The sequence below is a fragment of the Pipra filicauda genome, unplaced genomic scaffold (genome assembly GCF_003945595.2).
Source record: "Pipra filicauda isolate LSUMZ 115617 unplaced genomic scaffold, ASM394559v2 scaffold135_size2527700_pilon, whole genome shotgun sequence".
Lineage (NCBI taxonomy): Eukaryota > Metazoa > Chordata > Aves > Passeriformes > Pipridae > Pipra > Pipra filicauda.
Genome location: NW_024103829.1, coordinates 1,525,633 through 1,546,805, shown reverse-complemented (window position 1 = coordinate 1,546,805; position 21,173 = coordinate 1,525,633). Strand labels below are relative to the sequence as shown.

The following is a 21,173-nucleotide window of genomic DNA, read 5'->3' as shown; positions in this document are numbered from 1 at the left end:
AACTATGGACACTGACTCATGTACTTTTTTTTTCAGGAAGAATGCAATTAATGACCTTACTTAGCTGTGTGTAGATCTACACAGATAACCCTGGGGCTGAATTGTGACACACAGGAGAAAAGTGCTTCTTACAAATAATGTGACACAAGTAACAAAAATAACTGTGGTGGTAAGTGTGTAAAAAGCAAGATTCGGTTTGTCACCAAAACAGTCATTATCTATTACTTTAGACTGACTTCAGATCCCAGTGGAATTTTTACATCAAACAGAAATTTCAATACCTGAACTAACAAGTATCCTCTCTCTATTTTGATGCAAGTAAATTTTCAGTCTACTGAAGTAGAATTCCTTCATCTATAATTAGCAAATGATCAGTATACATGAAAAGTAACTCAACCTTGAATTCAAGGCCATCCAAATTATGACAACCCAATGAATTCTTGAAAAAAACATAAAAATAAAAAAACCAGTTTTAATATGATTCATAAAGGTGAGAACTGAAACAATATTATTTTCTGAGTCACAGTAACGCCTTTCTTTCCTCTCATCAAGGACTAGGCAACCTGAACACAGTCGGATTCTGTATTTAACCAATTCTTTTTGCCAAACTCAAAAAATTTCAGTAAAATTTTCACAGATTTTGAAACTCCAGGAAAAAGCAGAATTCAGCACAAGGGAAGCATCTGTGATATACAGCGCTCAACCTTTTGCAAGAACACCAAGAGAAAGAATGCCAGCAAGCTCAACTCTCCAGCTCTGAGCACAGACTGAATCTGCTGATCTAAGAATAAAGGCCTTCTTGCATGGTAGGGAAGCTGGGGTTAACGAAAGGCAGAACTGCTCACTCACTTATAGGAAAGGATATCCTCATTTTCAGCAACCTGTCTTCATTGGCTGCATCTAGATCCTTACTGCTGCCAACAATTTTTCCTTGTTACATTTCCCATCTTTGATGGTGACCTGGATGAAGAAAACCCTCTGTTCTGAGAATAGCAGGGAGCAGTGTTCGTTCTTAGCTGAACGAAAATACTCTTAGAGTGGGCACGTATATGTAAGGGTCAGAAGGACACAGAACCCGGCTAAAGACAAAATTTTTGCTATAGCAGGCCTAGTGCTCTACTGTCAGAAGTAATCAGAGTGGGATATGCCACTGAGCACACAAGGCATTCATCTCTATGCTTCTGTGGTTTCATTTTGACAGAATCCTTCTAGAATTTGGCAATAAATACAGGTCCTTTATTTTTCTGTACTGGCAGCTCAGCTAAAGCTGTTCTCCTTCCTCCATCCTTCAGCACAAGCACTGCTCATCTCAATAATCAGCCTATTGATGTTTCAGAAATGGAAAGAAAATCTTTTTCAATCTCAGCAAATCCCATGAGAGATTCTGTTTCTCACTGCAATTCTTTCTCCTTCTCTCCAGCATCACTGGCAATAATCAGCCCTACACGGTAGAGGAAAAGGAGGGCAATCTCCCCGTTGCCCTTTACAATAATTTGCATGCCTGGAATATTCCTTGAAGGAATAATTTCTGTATTCCCACTGGCACAGGAACCACCATTACCGCTTCCACTGCATATGCAAGTTATAATCAGTCAACAAATGACATTTAATTTAACAAAATTATTTGTGTATTTTTCTCTAAGTCTTGGGGCAAAAAGTTTTTGGAATATTCCTAAACTGACAGTGAAAGATTGCAATGGAGAATCAGAATGTTCTGACAACACAAATCTCTGGACAAAACTACACAAGTTCAGGTATAGAAATATAATTTGCAATGGAAAGAAGAGGATATTAGAAGTATCTTTTACCTTATTCTAACAGGGTCATACTACTTAAGATCACTGTACAAATTTCCAGAAGTTATATATATTAAAATTCTTAGCTCACAGATATTTTAACATCTGTTAAAAGCAGAGGAGGCCATTCTTCCCTAAGGGTGAGAAAACCTTTTGACATAAAACTACAGCACGTAAAATATAAGGAAAAGAACAATTTTCAGCTGAAGACTAACAATACAAAGTGCAGGTTTTCCAGTATTCTAAAGAATATATATATAAAAAAACTTACTTTCACAGTCCTTAGATAAAAACACAGGGTACATAACTGCTACAAGAAGGAGCAAGACAAGAATGATCCTTTATTATTAGGGAAGCATGTAAAAAAAATATTAACCCAGTAAAATTTAAGTTATAGAAGAAGTTTCGCCTCTTAACCCCTGATTAATTTATTAGCTGATTGATTTTCATTGTGGTTTTAGACTAGTGATATATTTATTGCCAACCACTTAATACCAGTTCCCTTTCCTTGTTTTCTACACAGGATTCTTATAGCCTTTAGCACACATTCTCTACACTGATTCCTTCCTCCCAAATAAGTCCAGGGTTTTGTCTGTATTAGTCATTTTTCTGAATGCAGGCAAGCTGTTCCTAGTTTTAGCACTGTATGTCAATTTAGAAATCTAATTTGGCCTTCCCAAAATGATCCATCCAGTATATTCTTAACTTGGTTCTAAATTCTGAGCTGTTTTTCAACTTAAAATGTCAAACCTGACTCATTCCAAATATTAGAGCTAGAGCAGCTCTGACATTGTTGATTTTCCAGTAAACTGACTCCATAAACAAACTTCCCCCACTGTCACCTATGGTTTACAACACCCAGCACCTATATAAATAAATGACCTTAAATCTGCACTTCTGAAATACTAATGAGGTTTATTTTATGGCCTACCTTCTCATCTATATCACGTAACTGCCTATAAAACCCCAGGACTCAACTGAGAATTAAACATTCATTTGGATGACAAGATATCTGAGGGTGCATTAGTGCATTTAAACACGATAAATCCTGAAATTTAAGGTTGATAATCTCTATCTGGGATTAGGAAATAAATTTCCATGTATGCAGTCATAGACTATTCTAGCTAACACCTACTTTAGGATATACAAATGTTCATGAAATATTTCACACAGGCTAGGGAACATTGTGGAATACACGATTCCCTCTCTGCCAGTTCTCAGGGTTATGCTGTAGCTACAGCAACCACTCAGAAAGATGAGTAACGCTGAAAAGCAGTTATTACATTAAAAAAGACCACTAAATATTCATCCATGTGCTAAACTTGTCAAGTTAAGAAGAACAGTTTACAATACTGTGCATTGTAATTCTGACTTCTTTTCATTCACTGTATTTCTCTTATTTAGGCATGACTTGAACCCTACTCAAGTAGGCTTCTGTGAGACCATCTTCAAGAAATAACACAGCAAGGGATTGTCCCTTTGGGGAATGAGCATCTTGGGCAGTCCACAGCTCTGCTTTTCTCTTTAGAATGAGTTTTCTCATACCTCCTTATCAGATAAGAAGGGAAGCTGGGAACTGGAGCTAAAAATCTTGGGGATTATTTATGTATCTCTAGGGAAATTGTTGTCAATTAAGTTGCATTGTCTCCCCATTCATTTCACTTATGAGTTCCCACTCATAAGTGTGGTGTAGATCTCTTCTAAAAACATGGCTTCCACATGCTTTATTATTCCTGCCCTTTACCTTATCCTCTCAATTTTTGAGACCATGGGGTATTTCTGGCCAATTTCCTCTTCAAAGATGCCATAAATGTACCAAAGAGCATAGTGGTCTCAGAGTTTGGAAAATCTAGCAGCATAAACCTCGGCCTTTAGTGATGCTGCTCTACTCTCCACTTCAAGCTAAAAACGTTGAGTGAGGTGACAGCCCTGGCAGGAAAAGCAACAACAGTATTTCCAGCAGTAGCAATTTCAAGTTCATTATGCAGAGCTTTCCCTTGAGGCCATTTTCTTTGTGTTTTTCTTGTTCTTTGCTTCTTGCTTGCTTAAACTGATAGCCAATGCCCTGGTTGATTTTCACAGAAGTACATTTTCTTTACTGAAAAATGACCAGTAGTTTTGCAGAAAATGAAAAACCAAATCCTAGACAAATCTGTCTGCTATTGGTTAAATACAAAATATCCCCTGTGCATTCAGCATGGGGATACAGGACCACATTGTATAGCAGCTTCTGAAGGTCTAGAGAAAAGATCTGAACAGAAAATTGCTCTTTCTAGAGACAGACATTGAAAAAAATACTCGGCCTTTTTTATCCAGTAAATTTTGTTATAAAAATATGTAGTCTTTCTGTCTTTTTTTTTTTTTCAGAAAAATATCAAATATCAAAATGTAAATAGATTTCCTGGTATGTATTTGGTCATAGCCACTTACCAAAAAAAAAAAAAATTACATATCTAATAGTGGAATATTATCTGTAGGCTATATATGGTCTAGTGTATAGTCTGTGGTGACCAGTGACAGGACCCAAGGGAGCGGCCTGAAGTTGTGTCAGGGGAGGTTTAGGTTGGATATTAGAAAAAAGCTTCTTCCCCCAGAGGGTGGTTGGGTGCTAGAACAGGCTCTCCAGGGAAGTGCTCCCAGCACCAAGCCTGACAGAGTTCAAGAAGCAATTGGGCAATGCTCTCAGGCACACAGGTGTGGCTCTTGGGGATGGTCCTGTGCAGGGCTAAGGGTTGGACTCAATGGTCCTTGTGGGTCCCTTCCAACTCAGCATATTCTGTGATTTCATATGCTACTAAACAATAATGTTACTTCAGACAGGAAGTATTTTTAATACATTGTAGAGATAGTCAAGAGGCACATAATAACCAAGCATTTATAAGCAGGAAGCCAGAAGAGAACCCTATAAGCATATAATCACAGAGACATGGACAACTTCTTCATTCACTGAATTATCTTCATTCATTACTTAACCATATGAGAGAAGAAACTGAAATGTTTTAAGCAGAGTCTCTAAGAGCTTTGCCCCCCCTTTTTCTTTTTTTTCTTAACTGAGCAACTGATCACGTGTGCAAACGGCATCTCCTCTGGAGCATGTCTGCAGTGCCCAACAGGCAAAGTCTCTGCAGAGCAGCACCAGGGCTGGAATCACACAATGTCAGAGCAAAGTCTGGTTACGTGAAAGGATCATTTTGAGAAAGAGTTACCAGGACCCCTCTCTTCTGAGTGTAACTAAGAGAAAGGCCAGAGCACAAGTCTTGGCACATGAGAGCAGACCCTGTTGCAGCACTTGATGCTCTGTGACAGAAGCAGAGGGATGAGCAGCAGCCCCACAGGGTGCACCAGTCCTGCCAGGCTCCGCCTTGATGAGAAATTCACTCTAGTTCTAACTGCATTCAGCCCTCTTTATTCACCGTCCTTGGCATTACAGCTCCTGCTCAAGCCTCCTAAACCTTTAGTATTGCTGTGAGATGAAGAACATCCAGCTGCTCTGCTCTGCAGTTCTCCCAGCAATTAGAAAGGGCCAGGACACTGGGAAAACAAGCTCAGTAATGCCAGTGTGGCAGCCTGGGGGCCAAATAAGTGTCTGGCAACTGGCTCTAGAACTATCTAAACTACTGGCACAGTTTCACGATACTGAGACAACTGTTCTTGGTGAACACATTGCAAGAGGTAGTAGATAACAGGCATTTGTGAGAACTCTTGCACATGCACCGAGCTTTTCTAATTTTAAAATATAACATCCAAAAGCTGGAAAAAAAAATGTTAATCTAGAGGAAATCTCTACATGTAAAAAAACCCCTAGTAAACAGCAAGAGGAAGAGAGGAAAATTAATTCAAAACTGTTCTAAAAGAATCGATTCACATTTCAAACTGTAAAGTTACTTTAGGCTCCAATACTCCACATAAGATTCTTACAGCAGGAAATTCATACAGTTTTTAAGTTGTTCTCATTTTCTCTTTACAAAAAGCAAGGATGACATTATCCAGAGTTTCCAAGCTCCACACTTTACAAATACACCTCGTTAGGAAGAGGAGCTGTAATATGACCAGAGATCAACTAATTTTAGTCTTCTGATCTCTGACTGATACTTTAAAAAGGTGGTTGTTAAATATAATTATTTCATTAGGGAGTTTGAAGAAGATTTTTACATTAAATTTCTCTTTTTTTCAAGCACTTAACTTTAACCTTTAAAATACTACGACACTTGTGAAGGAAAAACAAAATGTTCGAAGCCCCGTGATTTATCTTCCCTATTAGAAGATGAATTTCATAAATGTTCAGCTATGCACTCAACTGTATCAAGGAAGTCTTCTACTGGACTTCAAGTGACACATCTGAGAAAGACTGTGGTTGGTTCCTTATGACCTGGCCTTGGTAAACTCCTTTCTTTCTTGACTGCCCAAGAAAATGCCAAGATACTTTGTTCTCTCTGTTGAGGGAGATTGGATTCTTAATCTGTCTGTGCATATTGAAAACATTATTCCTTGACAAACACTATACCAACGCTTATACCACCCATTCCAGTGATCATTTCCAACAGCAATGTTATGCTGTATTTTAAACCTTAGGTGATCTACGCAACTGCACTTTTCTATCCAGGACGAACATTCAATTGCAAAATTCAACATAAACGGTCTTTCATCCCTGTTTGAATAAAAACTGATCACATAAAAGGCATCTCTTAAAGATTCTAGTCACAAAGTAGTGGTTTTACAGTCAGCATATGACTGTAGCCAACTGTTCTCAGAGGCTCAGAGGAAGGAGAATGTCTGAATTTCCTCCTTTTCACACTGTCTTACTTCTATCTCACTTCTACTCAAGGCCAGCCACATTTTGTAGATACATTATTCCTGAGATCAGTTCAAGGAAAGCCACTTTCACTGAATTGCCATTGTCATCAAAAAAACTGAAACTGAAGGACCAAATACTACAACAGTACAAGCACCCTGTGTTTTAAAAAAGCTATGAGAAAAACAGGCTGTACATAAGATTAATACCTGTAAGATTCCACAAAAATTGTTTTCTGGATTTTTGTGGCAAAATTTGTGTATCTGCAAAACATACACACATAATTGGTTTTTTACTTATGTTTGTTATTATCAATTACTATTCAATTCCTAATGATAAATTTAAGCAGACAGCTCAGTAAAATAACTACATTTTTTACTAAAAATTATTTTCACAATAAAATAGTTGTCTTTGAAATCACATACCTAGCTCCACTCCTACTATAATGGCCTCTGTATAAGCATCTCTTCCTTTACAGTTATTTTAGGCTACAGTATAATTGCCAACACATCAAATGCATTAAGGTCATTAACTTCTTCCAGTTGAAATCAAAGGTAATAATCCCACAAATTTCAACAGGAGCTGGATTTGTTGTGAAAACCTACGGCACTCTAGATTAACAGCAATACTTAATCCAAAGTCAAGACATGGATCTTAGCTATGAATGCTATCCCAAGAAAACAATTAAACAAAACTAGGAAGACAAGTCAATTTTACAGGAGAGTAATACCAAATATTTGGGAAGAAGGTTGAACAGGTCAGATAAATCAGGAAAAAAAAAGTCCAAAAATGTAATGCCCACTCCTGAACGTATTACCTTAAAGTCATTCTTCTTATATAATACTTTATGTCTTCGCACTGTAAGCATTATTGCAAAGGATCCAGGTGTCATTAAAAATGGGTTTAAAACATTTTAAAAGCCAATGCACAGAAGCATTTGATCCAAAACTATTACTTACTCTGAGCTGTCTCTCATCAGGGTTACTTGTGTGCAATATGTCCACACAGCATAAAACCAACAGTAAAACTACTCAGTAACAAACCCTGACAGTATAAATCCACTCTTCTAGTGCCTCTGAAAGCCAGGAAACAAGTGACCAAATAAAAGCTTTCAAAGAAAAGCACTGACTGCAACTTATACTGACACTTGAGTAACACAAAGAGAACTACCCTACAAAAATTAACTTCTGAAGTTTCACTGACTTCAGGCAGACCCACAAAGTTATTCCCATATCCCAGTCATTAGAGATGCTGGTCAGTGAGAAAGGATCCAAAGAAAAAAAAACAGATCAGAAGTCCCTCTTCTAGACTCACCTCAAACAACTAGTAAGCCCAGATATGAAACAATGTGTGACCATTCCCCTGCATCTCCTTCCTCAGACCTGAAAGCTGTAACTTCAGTGTGCAGTTATTTCTCCTTGAGAATGTTATTATAATAAATTAAGATTCTGAAGTGATGTTTATTAGAAACAGAATCTTAATGAAGTCATCAAAGTGGAGGCAGAGGCCTGTTTATGAGCACCAGAGGCTTTAATAATTACTTACCACTGCTCTTAACAATGCAATGGGAGTGCATTGTTAGCCAGCTAGCTTTTTCACACAACGTTGCATAGCAGTAGTATATCCCATTTGTCTTTATTTGATACACATATATGTAGAAAGACCTTTTCAGTAATGATACTGTATGTCCTACAGACCAAATATGGGGCATTTTCTTCATAGTTTTCTGCAAATATGATTTGCACCACTTTTGTCACTCTTTCAACTCTGCTACACAATGTCTATTTTAGTGCTCCTGCTACAAATCCAGATGGCTGCAGATGTGCAGCTGGCAACACTATGTTGTCTGACCCTGATTAGGAGTTTACACAATGCAGTGCTTGAATTAAGAGGAAGTCCCAAGTGCCCTCATTAGCACAGCAGCCAATGAGCTGAAACAGGAGCAGCAAGAGTGGGAAATTTTAGCAAAAATTTCCTAGTACAGGAAATGCCTGCAAGACAGAGAGGAGATTGTATACTTTGCTGTGAAGACAGCAGAGCATAAAAACAGCCCTTTAAGGCATGCACTGGTATTCTGAAAACTAATTGCAAAGTCTACTGGCCAAAGTAAGCCCTGCTACTCTTCTTCATTATGTCACTGTATCTCCTTCCACTTATAAAGTAGTGCAAAATGCTTCACCTTAACAAGGATCACCTCCTTTGCATAGATCGGTAAAATATTAGTAAACATGTTGCTGCTTTATCAAAAATCTTGGAAAAAAGTTCAAGTGGTGAGAGAAGCATTTTAAGGATGAATGTCTATCTGAAAATTTTTGATCTTGTGAAGCTTTGACACTGACTGTCTTCAAGGCAGACTTTATAAGAGCTGGCTTTTGGTCTTCTCTGTGAAGACAATAAAGGGGTACTAGATAAAATACATATTTGTTATGTAAATGTACGAGCATGTATTTTTAAATCAATGTTGGATGCAATCTCTCATTATTCGAGCAACTTAAATTACTAGAAAAGAAATTCAAAGTATGCTGCCTTGAGAGGTGCTTGCACAGATCTGGTGATATGATAATAATTTAAGCATTCTGATGTAATGAACTAATTCTTTCAGGCGTGACTTTTTTTGCCATCAGCATTCAAAGTTAAAGGTACACATAAACTAAACTATGGATACAAGTCAACCAGGTAAATATGACTATTTTTCTGGCAGCACATGTGCACACTTGCATATGTAAATAAGTTTATTTTTTTAAAGAAATAGTCTCCACTTTACGATTTCCTTCTAATTCTAACCACACAGCGATCACAGTCAATTCATAAGCAAAAGAAATACCAAGTAAAACTGCAATATTAACTACGAAAATAAATGTGGTTCCGTAAAAAGACTCTAGTAGCACCACACACTCACATATAGTATTCCACCTCGGGAAAGCCTTGTGATTTCAAGTAGCACAGAAGCGTGTGATTAAACTCCATCAATACCAAGATAATTAAATAACAATGAGTACGTATCTAGCTCCTGTATAATTCTTTTCATGCACAAATCTTCTAATGCTTTACAGAGAAGCCTAATTTCACAACTACCACTCGACAGCTAGGCAGTAAAGGCTAGATGTCCCTCCTGCTTAAGTGGTCAGATTCCCTTATCGAGGCAAAGCCTGATAGAGCTCACAACCCAGCTCTGTACGTTCATTCTGCCAGCTGCAGACATCCCCAAAACACTCACATGCCCCAAGGTCAGTCTGCCTACAAACCTAATCTGCCTTTGCTAAATGCTCTGGAAAGAGTTCCCATGACTGACTGAAGTGTTGACTTCAGTCAAGCGTGAGCACTTGGCAAAGGGGACCATCCCAACAGCCGGACTGTCCTCACACCATCACACTGAATGTGCTTGTGGACTACAGCATAATGCAGCATAAGCTCCCTTTTGCTCCCTCGGGCCTCTTGGATGCTCAGACTCATGTCTGTGCAGTTTGAATGCATGATGGCAGCAGCCTCAAGCCTGGTCTCATGGCAAAGCCCTGATACACCCCAAGAGGTCCAAGGACACTCCTCACAGGAACAGGAGAGGCAGAAATTGAACAGTGAAAAGGCTCTGGACATCAAGCTCAATCTACGTTAAGTATGATCAAAGTACTATTAAGTATGTGCTGAAGCTCAGGCACATCCACACATTGGTCTGCATAGAGATGAATTTATGCACAGACTTGCACCTGGGGAGGTCAGACATCAGCCGGAGCTGTTTGACCATATGAGGTCCCCACTTGTCAGCAGAGCCCCATCACGGACAGGCTGTGCACCCACTGTGCAAAATACTAAAAAGTAACATATATTGGTCTAACTCTTAATTAAAGCAGGTCAAGCTCAAATATTTCACCTCATGCTCCCCACAGCCTGCAAGTTGCATGTCATTGGTTACTGCAGCTCAGCTGACCCATGACTAAGAAATCTTTAAGCAGAATTAATTCAGTCATGTCTGAGCCCTAAATTGCTACAGACAGGTCACAGAAATCCTTATTACTAACCAAAATAACTAGACTAGGAAGCTGAGTTCCACTTACTGATTCTAATATTTAATACTCGATTTATAATGAGGTAAACTATACATTGATCAAAGAAATCCTCATACTATTGTTCAGAATTTGACTGATAAAAAACCAAAATTTATGACTCTGATCCTTTTTAGAGACAGGATGACCCTACCAACCTAAAACAACAGGTGTTTCAAAATGCTACATAGAGAAAGAAAAAATTAAATGAGAATAGCAGAATACTGTTGAGCTGAAATGCTCTTCATAGCTGCTTTTTCCCTTAATTATTATTTAGAAAACTAAAAACTCTGAATGCCTTCATACATTCTCTTTAACCCTACACGGCTGAGAAGGAAGAAGTAATACCAGCAGAAAAGGAAAAATACTATTTGTAGAGAAAAAAGCCCTTAAAACATAGCTATACTGCATTTATATAATTGGCTGTACATCAAGAAGTATATAGGTTTAATTAAATTCTCATTTAATATACAAAGTATAATAATTTAGACAGAGGATAACTATGATACAATTATACAATACACACAGAATTACAGGTAACTGTATGTTGTCCAGAACGATAAGCAGAAGTGGAATCTACAACCTACTGAGTTTTCATCCAGTATAACCAGAAGGGTTTTTATGGTGCCTCATACCCCAGGAAATGGCAGCCAGAATTAAGAATCAATTTTGAAGCTGAACAATTTGTTACATTAATAGTGGATTTTAAAAAGTCTTAATATATACAATAATTTTTCTATTGCTTATTTCTTAGTGCTTTACATTGAAAATTAATATATTCTGACCCACAGGTAAACAGAAGTTATCTTAGTAAAGCCAGGTTGCCCATCAGAGGTAGCAAGTGTTAGAACTTTTGCTTTCCTAGTCATTCTTTGAACACCTTGTCAGTACTATATGTGAATACAAAGGACTATGTTTTCAACAGATAATTCTTATTAAAATAGCATGTCACATGCACATGCTTTTTGAATGCCAGAGATATGGCATATCCACTTTAGCTGGACTTTTTATTTGCAATCTATGAGGTTACCACAACTCCTCTAAATAAAAACCATTCATGATTAAAGCTGGGCCGTCACGCACTTCTATGAGATGCTGCAAGAGCATATAAAGCTTTTTAAACATTACACTGCTTTTAAGGCTGAAAAAACAGATAAAGCTACTTACAATTCTACTTTGGCTGTCATTTATTATGTATCATATAGACACCCATCTCCTCAATCTTGCAGGATGTACAATGAGCAAGAACTGTTTAGCTGAAAAACTGATTATTACTTCAAGCCTGCTATTTCAGATTACAAACAACGCATACAAATTCCTTCATCGGACAGGATTAGTTGGATTATAAATTTCTCACTTAAATGTAAGTACATCCTTTGTAGGACAGACAAGCATTCAGCTGTTGCAAACAGAACCCTGTCTGCCTTGTTCACATCTGCTTGCCACTTTACTTCCAGGGAGCCCATCAAAGGATGAAGCATATGGCCTCAATCTTGTTAGTGTTTGTAAATCGCATGCATACTAAGCACAGCAGAAATACACTCAATTGGAAGTACAAACATAACTTCTGCAGGCGCTGCTCACGCAACCCATCACATCACAAGAAGATGGACAGATAAAGAAAATTCCTAAGAAAATCCACAATGGTTCTGAGTTTTTAATTGTTTCTCCTGGTTACAGCTCTGTTGGATTAGTGGTTTTATGCTGAGATAAAACCAGCATCAGATTATCAAATCATGTATTTGTCTTACGATGTGTCCCAACAGGCCAATACCAACATCTGGTACACAAAGTTACTGCAGACCTTAATAGTGCAATTTATTTTTTTATTCTTAAGTAAAGTTGCAAAGCAATTATCCATTCACAAAGGAAGAGCATGATATAAATTATCTCTTTGTTTTAAACATCTCCTGCGTTCCCCCACTCCAGAAAAGGGCAATTCCCCCTTTCAAAAAAGTGTTTTTCTCAAGTCCCTAGCATTTTGCAACTTAAAAAAAAAAAAAAAAAAGAAAAAGCTGCTAGTTTTATCTATCTTCCCCACAACCACCTGAGAACAGAAGAAGAAAACTATCAAGGAAAGTAGTTGCAGCTGTGCATACAGGTTGAAGCAGAAATATGATGACACAGATCAGATGGACCCTTACAAGAACAACCTGACCACAGAGCAATCAAATTATTCTGGCAATTCCTTACTCATGTAAAGTTTTAACAGCTGACAAATGTATCAGCAAGAAAAAGGCACACAAAGCTAAAAAGCTTTAGCTAATCAAAGCTAATAATTGCAGTATTATTGAAATAGGTTATATATCAAGAAGCTAAAGAGAGTCTCACACAAATAAAACCATTTCCATTTGACTTCAGAGGCTGCTTAGTCTACCCAATTCATATTTCTCTGGGTGTAAAACTGTAATCTTCTGTTGTATCAGCATTATCATATCAAAAGCACCAGAAGATGTTCAAATACTGCAGCTACCTAGCACAAAAAAATTCACTGTTTCCAGAAAAGAACGCTAGGATAGACTGTACACCTTGCTGGGCGATTCCTCCAACTTGCCCTAGAAGTTGTAAAGATGAAAACTTGACTACCTTGCTACATACACTTAGGATTTTTTGCCCTGTAACACAGAGCTGCTGGCAACTGCTCATCCTTGCATTATTTATCAAGCTTCCTTGATTTGTTTCTGGCAGAAATGACAAAATACTTTTAGTCTCCTTCAGGATGCACAGAGGCCACTTCTCCTTCAAGTAGCAGATCAGGAGAAAAGTCTATTCGATTCATGGAACCATAGAATGGCCTTGGTTGGAAGGGACCATTAAAGATCATCTAGTTCCTACCCCTTGCAACTAGGTTGCTCAAAGCCTGGTTGCTCATCCAACCTGGTCTTGAACAATTCCAGGGATGGGGCATTCACAGAGTCTCTGGGTAACCTGTTCCACTGTCTCACCACCCTCATAGAAAAGAATTTCTTCCTAATGCCTAATCTAAACCTACCTCCTTTCATTTAAAGCCATTCTTCCCCTATTCTATCACCACATGCCCTTGTAAAAAGTCCCTCTTCAGCTCTTCTCGGCTCTTTATGTACTGGAAGGGGCTATAAGGTTTCCCCCCCCCGGCCTTCTCTTCTCCAGCCTGAACAAGCCCAGCTCTCTCAGCCTGTCTTCATAGCAGAGGCATTCCAGCCCTCTGATCTTCTTTGTGACCCTCCTCTGGAATCACTCCAGCAGGTCCATGTTATTCCTATGCTGGGGAGCCAAGAGCTGGATGCAGTACTCCGGGTGGGAGTCTCACAAAAGTGGAATGCCCCTGTGCTTTGGTTTCTTTCCAAACTACCAAAGTGTCCATAGAAGCAAAAGTGACTTGGTATCAACCATGAAGCAGAAAAATAGTCAGCCTAAAACAGGTTGAAGAAACATTTGTGAAGATACTGGGTTTTTTGTGACTAAGGTGAGGAATAAAGAAACATCTCAGGTATGAGGTAAATGTACAGATTCCTGGCACAGCAAATTTACAGAGAACATTTTCAGAAATATTTTTTTTTTCAGAACTTTAATTCTAGATTGTGCTTTTCCTTGAGTTATAACAAACAGGTAACAGTATTTTGATGTCCCTGAAGTGGATCACAATCTAGAACCCATTTTCATGTACAGCACTAAGTTATATACTAGTAGAATAGTTTCAGTGAACTACAGGTTAACTAAAAGCTTCTCCGCCAAGAGCATTTTGAGAACTCAGCCTGATAAAATCTGATTAGTCCCTCATGCCACAGCACACAGAATCACAGATCTGAGAAGGAAAAGAGAGACCAGTAGGTTCAGAAAGAAAGACTGAGAAGGGAGCATGCCCAATCACATCAGCTAGATCTATGTGCTGGAATCAAGTGGTGCATCTCCTTCAGGGCTCTGTATATTCAACTACTCTTGAGCTATGTGGACGTGGAAGTATTAAAAGATCAGCAAAGACATTGAAGAAGAAAGGAGACTTACGAAGCTTGTGCTGATCCTTCAAAAAGCAGCTTCTCTTTTTCAATTTTCACAGAATGATCTTGTTTTTCTTAAGCATCAGGGTACAATAAATTTGATACAAAACCAGTGAAATTGCATCTCACTTTACAGTCTTTTTTTGCCAGGATTCAAAATTTCTTCCTCAAAAGAATGGAAAAAGTTACTAATTAAAGCTAAGCTGAAGGCAGAATGCCTGATTTTTGGCACATCCCAAACAAGGAAAGGATGTAAATCTAAAGATTCCTCCAGTCTACTAAAAAAAAAAAAAGAGAATACAATAGTTAACATCTAAATGGCAGATATTTTTTCGGTGATAACATTAAAAGGATTATCCCAAAACAAATTACTCTTAATTGGTTTACAGAGAAAAATATGAATATGGTAGGAATTCACTGAGGCAAACAGAAGTGCATATTTTATGAATAAGTACTGCGGTCATCCATTTGTTACTTCAAAATAAAAAACAAACAACATTTGCATAACAAAACTGTTTACATATCTTAATGAAAATGTGTCATTATCTCCTCCTGGCTTTTATATGACAGTCAGCATACGTCTTAGGTCCAATATATTGAGTTTTACACCATCTATTGCTTCAACAGCTTTGATATTTTAAGTGATCCACATTAGCATGCAGAATCAACAAGAATCCTTGAGTGCAGTTATTAGTATTTTAAAGAGGTCAAAATTATGCAGATCTACCAGAAAGAAATAATGCAGAACTGATCACTCTATTGATTCTGAAAACATGAGACACTAGCCTCACCATTCTACAAATCAATTCTACTGGAAGCTAAAGGATTAGACTGACGCGTATTTCCCAAGCTACATCTGTCAGAAGTTTAAAAAAGCAACCAGCCCACTGAGCAAGAACTGGCACTTTGGGAAATGGCTTAAATAGCACTGAGCTCTCAGCTAGCAGTTTTATGCTTATTACATATTTGAATAGACTCAAGAGTCTATTTCTTGTCACCTCCACATTTGACTTAAAGATAAAAATTAGGGGAAAAAAAAAAGGAAAAAAGAAAAAACCAAACCTCGTATTGTGAATTTCTCAGTATACCAGAGATTTCAGGATATTACTGCTATGGACAGTAAAAGCACGGGAGCACAGAGCCAGCAGTACTGTTTCAACTAAGTAACAAAGACAAACAGGAGGAAGGGAGGAGGGGAGCCCACAGGGGCACTGACTCTGCCCAAGTCTCATCCTTCCCTCCTAGAATCTCAGACTTAACGGCTTTTCCATTCTTCTGATTGCAATTTCCACCTCAGCCACATTTTACTGATAGTGTGCCTAATGCTCCTTATGCAAACACATCTACTCAAGGCATTACTTTGCTTGTGCGTAAAAGTATGACTTAGGAGACCTTCAACAAATAAAAGTCTTACATCAGACTGGGCCATATACTTTATGTTAAACTGCAGTTGTTTTCAGACTTTTTTTAAAAAACAAACCCAATCTTTTGGGCCCTCAAAATTCTCCAGTGGAAGAACTCAAAAACTACAGATTTGACAGATAAGAAACGGTGCATACACCCTTTAGAGATAACCCACACAAAACCAACATTCTACTGTATCCTGCTTTATTTCATGAAACCTACACAAAAGCTAGTCCAACTGCCCGACCAATTCAGGGCTGACCAAACGCTTGGTAAATACATTGTAATTACTTGACCAAAGGCTGTAGATATACACACCCAGTAAGCACCAAGTGCAGAGCAGGAAATCTCCTTCCTTCAGGCAGTTTCCCCTTCCTATGCTAGAGCACTTGCAAGCCAAGCACTGCAGTAGAGCTAGCAGTCTGCTTCTACCTTGGGACTACATTTTCCCAGATCAGACTCCTGAGCACCTGTGCCTTGACAGCCAGCTGCATCCGTCCTTGGATAGCATGGGGGCAGATGGGAACGGGGAAGCAGATGGACTCAGGCATGGCAGCAATGCTGTACTACGGCTGCACAAATGCACTAGCAGGAAGTAGCACTTTGAAGACTAACCTGAAAGTTCCCATGATTAGCGCAGGGCTCACAATACATCCTTGTCAAAGGACACAGCTTGATATTCACAGCTCAGCATATGCATGTTGCTGCCCTGTGACCAGACACTCAGCTCAACCTCACGGCTTGACACTGAGATCTGCTACAGCATGTCTGATGTAACACTGGAGTTTTGGATGAGCAGCCATGTGACAGCCTCACAGCCCCAGGAGACCCACTGCTGATGAGCTGCTTATCAAGACAGATCCAGCTACTGGTGCTTTACTTTTCCACTTTTCTAATAGCAGACATGTGGAAAGAGGAAAGTCATTGGGAAAACTCATCTGACTTTTGAGCAACTTCATTAAAACTCCATGCAATGAAGCCATTAATTGAGTCACTTTAAGAGAACCAGGCTTACCTTGAAGCACTCTATGGCTCCAATTCACAAGTCCCATGCCTCAAAAAAACTCGGCTGCTGCAAACACCAAGGTAAAGACTTTGTTGCTCTATCTCAAAACTCCAGAAACAGCAAAAAGGATTTTTTTAAAAACTCATAAATCATGGTATTTAGTATGCTGTATTTGAGGACAATCATGATTTTGAAAAAGAATAGTACAATTGCATTTGTAGAAATCCATTTTCTTCACTGGTCTACATTTTTATCTTTACAGACAGAAATTTAGCTTTGTTAAATGATTCATTTTTATATTTCATTTACAGAAAAAAACTACAGAACACGTATGTACAAACTGTCATAGACGAGAAACAAATTAAATAGAAGGCAATCTAATTAATCTCTGAAATCTTGGGAAGAAACTTCAACCACAGCTGAAAACATACAAGTTTCTTTGGTGAAGAAATACTACCTTCACCACTTCTTTCAATGAAAAGAACAAGCAAAGACAATGTGCATATTCTGCACAACTGAAAAAGTGTCATCCTGTGTAAACACTAAAATCCAGGAGGGTTGCCCAAGGCAAATCAGAACAGAATTCTGTCCAAAGACTGAAAAATGTTGCCTTCATTTAATAAAATTAATTATTAGATTTAATGCTGTTGAAGTCATGAAATTCCCAGGAGCTGAATTCTCCATGTAATATAATTAAATAAAAATATTTTTTAAAAAGTACAACACAGGCACCTAGAATGTGGTTTTCCATGCCCTGACATCCCAAAGCATGTCATTTGCCCAAAAGACTGGTGACTGGGAAAGGAAGCACAGTTAAGTATCATTAAATACTATTATTAGCTTTTTAGCAAGGCTAATTATAAGACTGCCAACCCAAAATGTCATGGCGATTTCTCATCTAATCATCTAGCACCTAGGAAATGAATGGAAACTATCAATCCATTTTTCTGACACATATTAGGAAAAACTGATGCTCAACATAAATCTGACATAATTTTTATAACTTCCTGAGCCAAACAAAGGAAATAGAATTAAAAGCAAAACAAACATCACAGGCCAACAAAAGGAAAACATCCCCAACAACCAGTAAAAAATCTCTTCCCTTTCAAATCTCAACAGCATTTGGGGGTTCAAAAGAGCAAACAAACAGGAAAATAAAATGGTAAAGTACTTGACAGTAAAATCAAAAGAACAACAAAACCAAAAGACTACATGACCTGTTTTGCCAAATGATGAGGTTCAATCCCTAGCAAAAAAACCCCAACCAAACAAAAAAACTGAACAAAGTCTCAAATACTAAGGCTGATCCTCTAAAAGATTTTATGTTGGATACCATCTGAGACCTCATGGTGCTACAATGCAGGAATTGTGTCTGGGATTACCATAGCATCACCATGATGAAGCTTTTTATCTTCCTAGGTTTTTCATATTTTCCTGAAAATATAATCTGTGAAACAAATAATTACTATCTTAAAAAGCCTCTTCTTATTGTATTTTTTTATTATTCTAATGCTTATAGTTGATCAAAATAAACTCTTTACAAGGACTTTATGTGTAACTATGCATGCACCTGGTGAGTCTATATAGGATCCACCTCCAATGGTTAAATATTCCCCTCTCACTCTTTGCTCCACAGTATGGTCAGGGATCACTAAATAATGCTAATGCCCTCCTTATCTGACAACACAACGATACCCACAACAGCTTGAACGGAAGACATATCACTGATTTTCCCTTTTAGCTGTTTTAAAAAAAAAAAGGAAATGCAAAGAAAAATCAATGAAATAAATCTCTTTTTAGACACACCTGTTTAGAACTGATTGATAGAAGATCATGTTCAATTAGAGACACACAGGTTTCGTATGCACACACATCAGTAACTGTGACATATGGAGACAACTAAATCAAGTATAACTGCTCCCTGTTCCTTGCATATATCAGTTACTTTCCAAAACCAAAACTGACAGAGGGTTTTTCTCATTAGTACCGGATGACACATCAGTAAGCGGTTGCTGACAAGCGAGTTTCCCCCAGGTTGCCCACACACCTGCAACCGACAGGCGTTTCGAAAAATAATAGATTATTTTTACCAAAAGGAGTCGCACGGGGCTGGTAATAGAAGCACTGGCAGTTACATAAACCGGAGCTAAAAATAAACTTCAGGGGCGCGGGTGGGCAGCGGTGGGGCAGGGCTGGGGCCGGGGGCGCTGCCCCCCGGGGGCGCGGAGGGTCCCCGCCCGCCGGGCACACCCCGCCGGCGGCGCCGCTCCGGCCGGACCCGCGGCCCGCCCCGGCCCGGTCCGGTCCAGCCCAACAAGTCGCCAGAGCGGGGGCGCGGGCGGCCCCTGCTTACCACCAGCACGGGCACTCCTGCGGTCAGCGAGTAGAGCAGCACCGGCGGCACGGCGCTGCGGTCCTCCGGGCCCGGGTAGGGCTTTCGGTACGCGCCCTCGTAGCAGAAGAAGCCTTGCACGTTGACGGTGAAGGTGTCCGTGTATTCGAAGTAATAAGCCAGCATCACGGTCCCTGCCATGATCACCATCTGGAAGTAAAGCATGCTGGTGAGCGGAGGGGGCACTCGCATGTACGTGGGCTCCGGCGGCCGCGGCAGCCCCGCTCCCCGGCGGCGCGCTCCGCCCGCTCCCCGCCGGCATCCACCGCGGGCGGGGGCGGCTCAGCGGCGGCCGGGAGCGCGGTCGGCCCGGCGGGGAGCGCGGCCAGGGCAGGGCAGGCGGGGCCCGGCCGCCGCTCCGGCACCGGCTCCAGCGCGGCCGCGGCTCGTGCGGGGGGCGGGCGGAGCGCGGCGGCGACGGGGGGCGGCTCCGCCCCGCCCCGCCCGCGGAGCGGCAGCCGTGCCGGACCCGGACCCGGCGGGGAGGATCAATCTGGGGGTTCCCCGGCCCCGGGACGGCTCGGCCGTGATTAGCAAGGGAACCCCTCCTACGGGGCGGGAGCACCTGGGTCCCTCTCTACACCCACTCAGACCTGTACGACGGGCGTACACGGGCAGAGCAGCTCCCGCAGGTGTTTGCCGGCCCGGCCCGCACCCGGCACGGAGGCGCCGGGAAGCGGCCCCGACACGGCCAACAGCCGCAGCTCGGACGGGGCCGGGCAGGCAAAGGGATCGCCACTGTTCGCCGGAGTGGTAAAGGTCTCAACATGGAATCACAGAATCAGTTAGGTTGGAAAAGACCTCTGAGATCATCGAGTGCAACCTATGACCGAACACCCCCATGTCAACTAGACCATGGCACTAAGTGCCGTGTCCAGCCTTTTTTTAAACACCCTCACGTACTGTGTGTGATTCTGTGACTCTGTGATTTTGCAGGAAAATAAGTCTTAATTTTTTGCTCTGTGGTTTGCCAGACATTTTTATGTAAGCAGTTTTGGACATACTTTGTAATTATGTATTAGCAACAGAGTCCATCATATACTTCAAAAAGAGATGCCTTTAAAAAAAGCAACCCAACAACTTTATTGTATGTGGTTATATTAAAAAGCCTGTTAATGCATAAGACTAATCCTGAGCATAACTACTTGTTTGGATCATGAGGTATATGAAATACAGCATTTGATTTTTATGATCAACTTGTGCTTCCGGCTCATTACTGACAACAGAAGTTTCCCACAGTCCCACAACTACCCACCCTCACTTCCCAAACCTTCCAAAACCAGGAATGGAAATACATACCCTTTTGTACATGGATACCCATGAAAGCAGTTAATACTCAAAGATTTCATTTAAAGGCTATAAAGAAATTTGTAGCTGGCCATGAAGCTATCCTAGCCCAATTAACATCCTAGAGTAAGAGGAGAGTCTGCTCTGGTGCTGGGAGAAATCATACAGATACAAACACAAAAGAGTTCTACTTAAAAATACATACATAGCACACACCCATACAATTTAGAATAGATGACTGTGCCCAAGGCCCGATTCATCCATATGTGGGCTCCAGTTCGGATTCCCAAAGCCAACAGCTAAAAAGATAAAAAAGTTACTTAAACGTACACACCGCAACCCAAATATTATAAGGATGTGAAACAGTCTTTAAATGGACACCTTAGCCATAAAAAGTCTACTTATCTTAGATAGCAAAGACCGTTAAAAAAAAAAAAAGAGATTTGATTGCTCCATTTTATAATGTGTAATCATTCTCC

The 21,173-nt window shown here is 39.9% G+C and overlaps 1 protein-coding gene across 2 annotated transcripts in view; it reads right to left on the bottom strand.

Annotated features, from left to right (window-relative positions):
- PLPPR5 (phospholipid phosphatase related 5) overlaps nucleotides 1–19,681 on the bottom strand; it is a 44,548-nt gene extending 24,867 nt beyond the window's left edge. For both annotated transcript variants that reach the window (XM_027740797.2, XM_039378353.1), the window contains exon 1: nucleotides 19,369–19,681. In XM_027740797.2, coding sequence (XP_027596598.1) covers nucleotides 19,369–19,599 — 231 coding nt within the window. In that variant the 5' untranslated portion in view covers nucleotides 19,600–19,681. The remainder of the gene's footprint in view (nucleotides 1–19,368) is intronic.
- Between the last annotated feature and the right edge of the window lie 1,492 nt (nucleotides 19,682–21,173).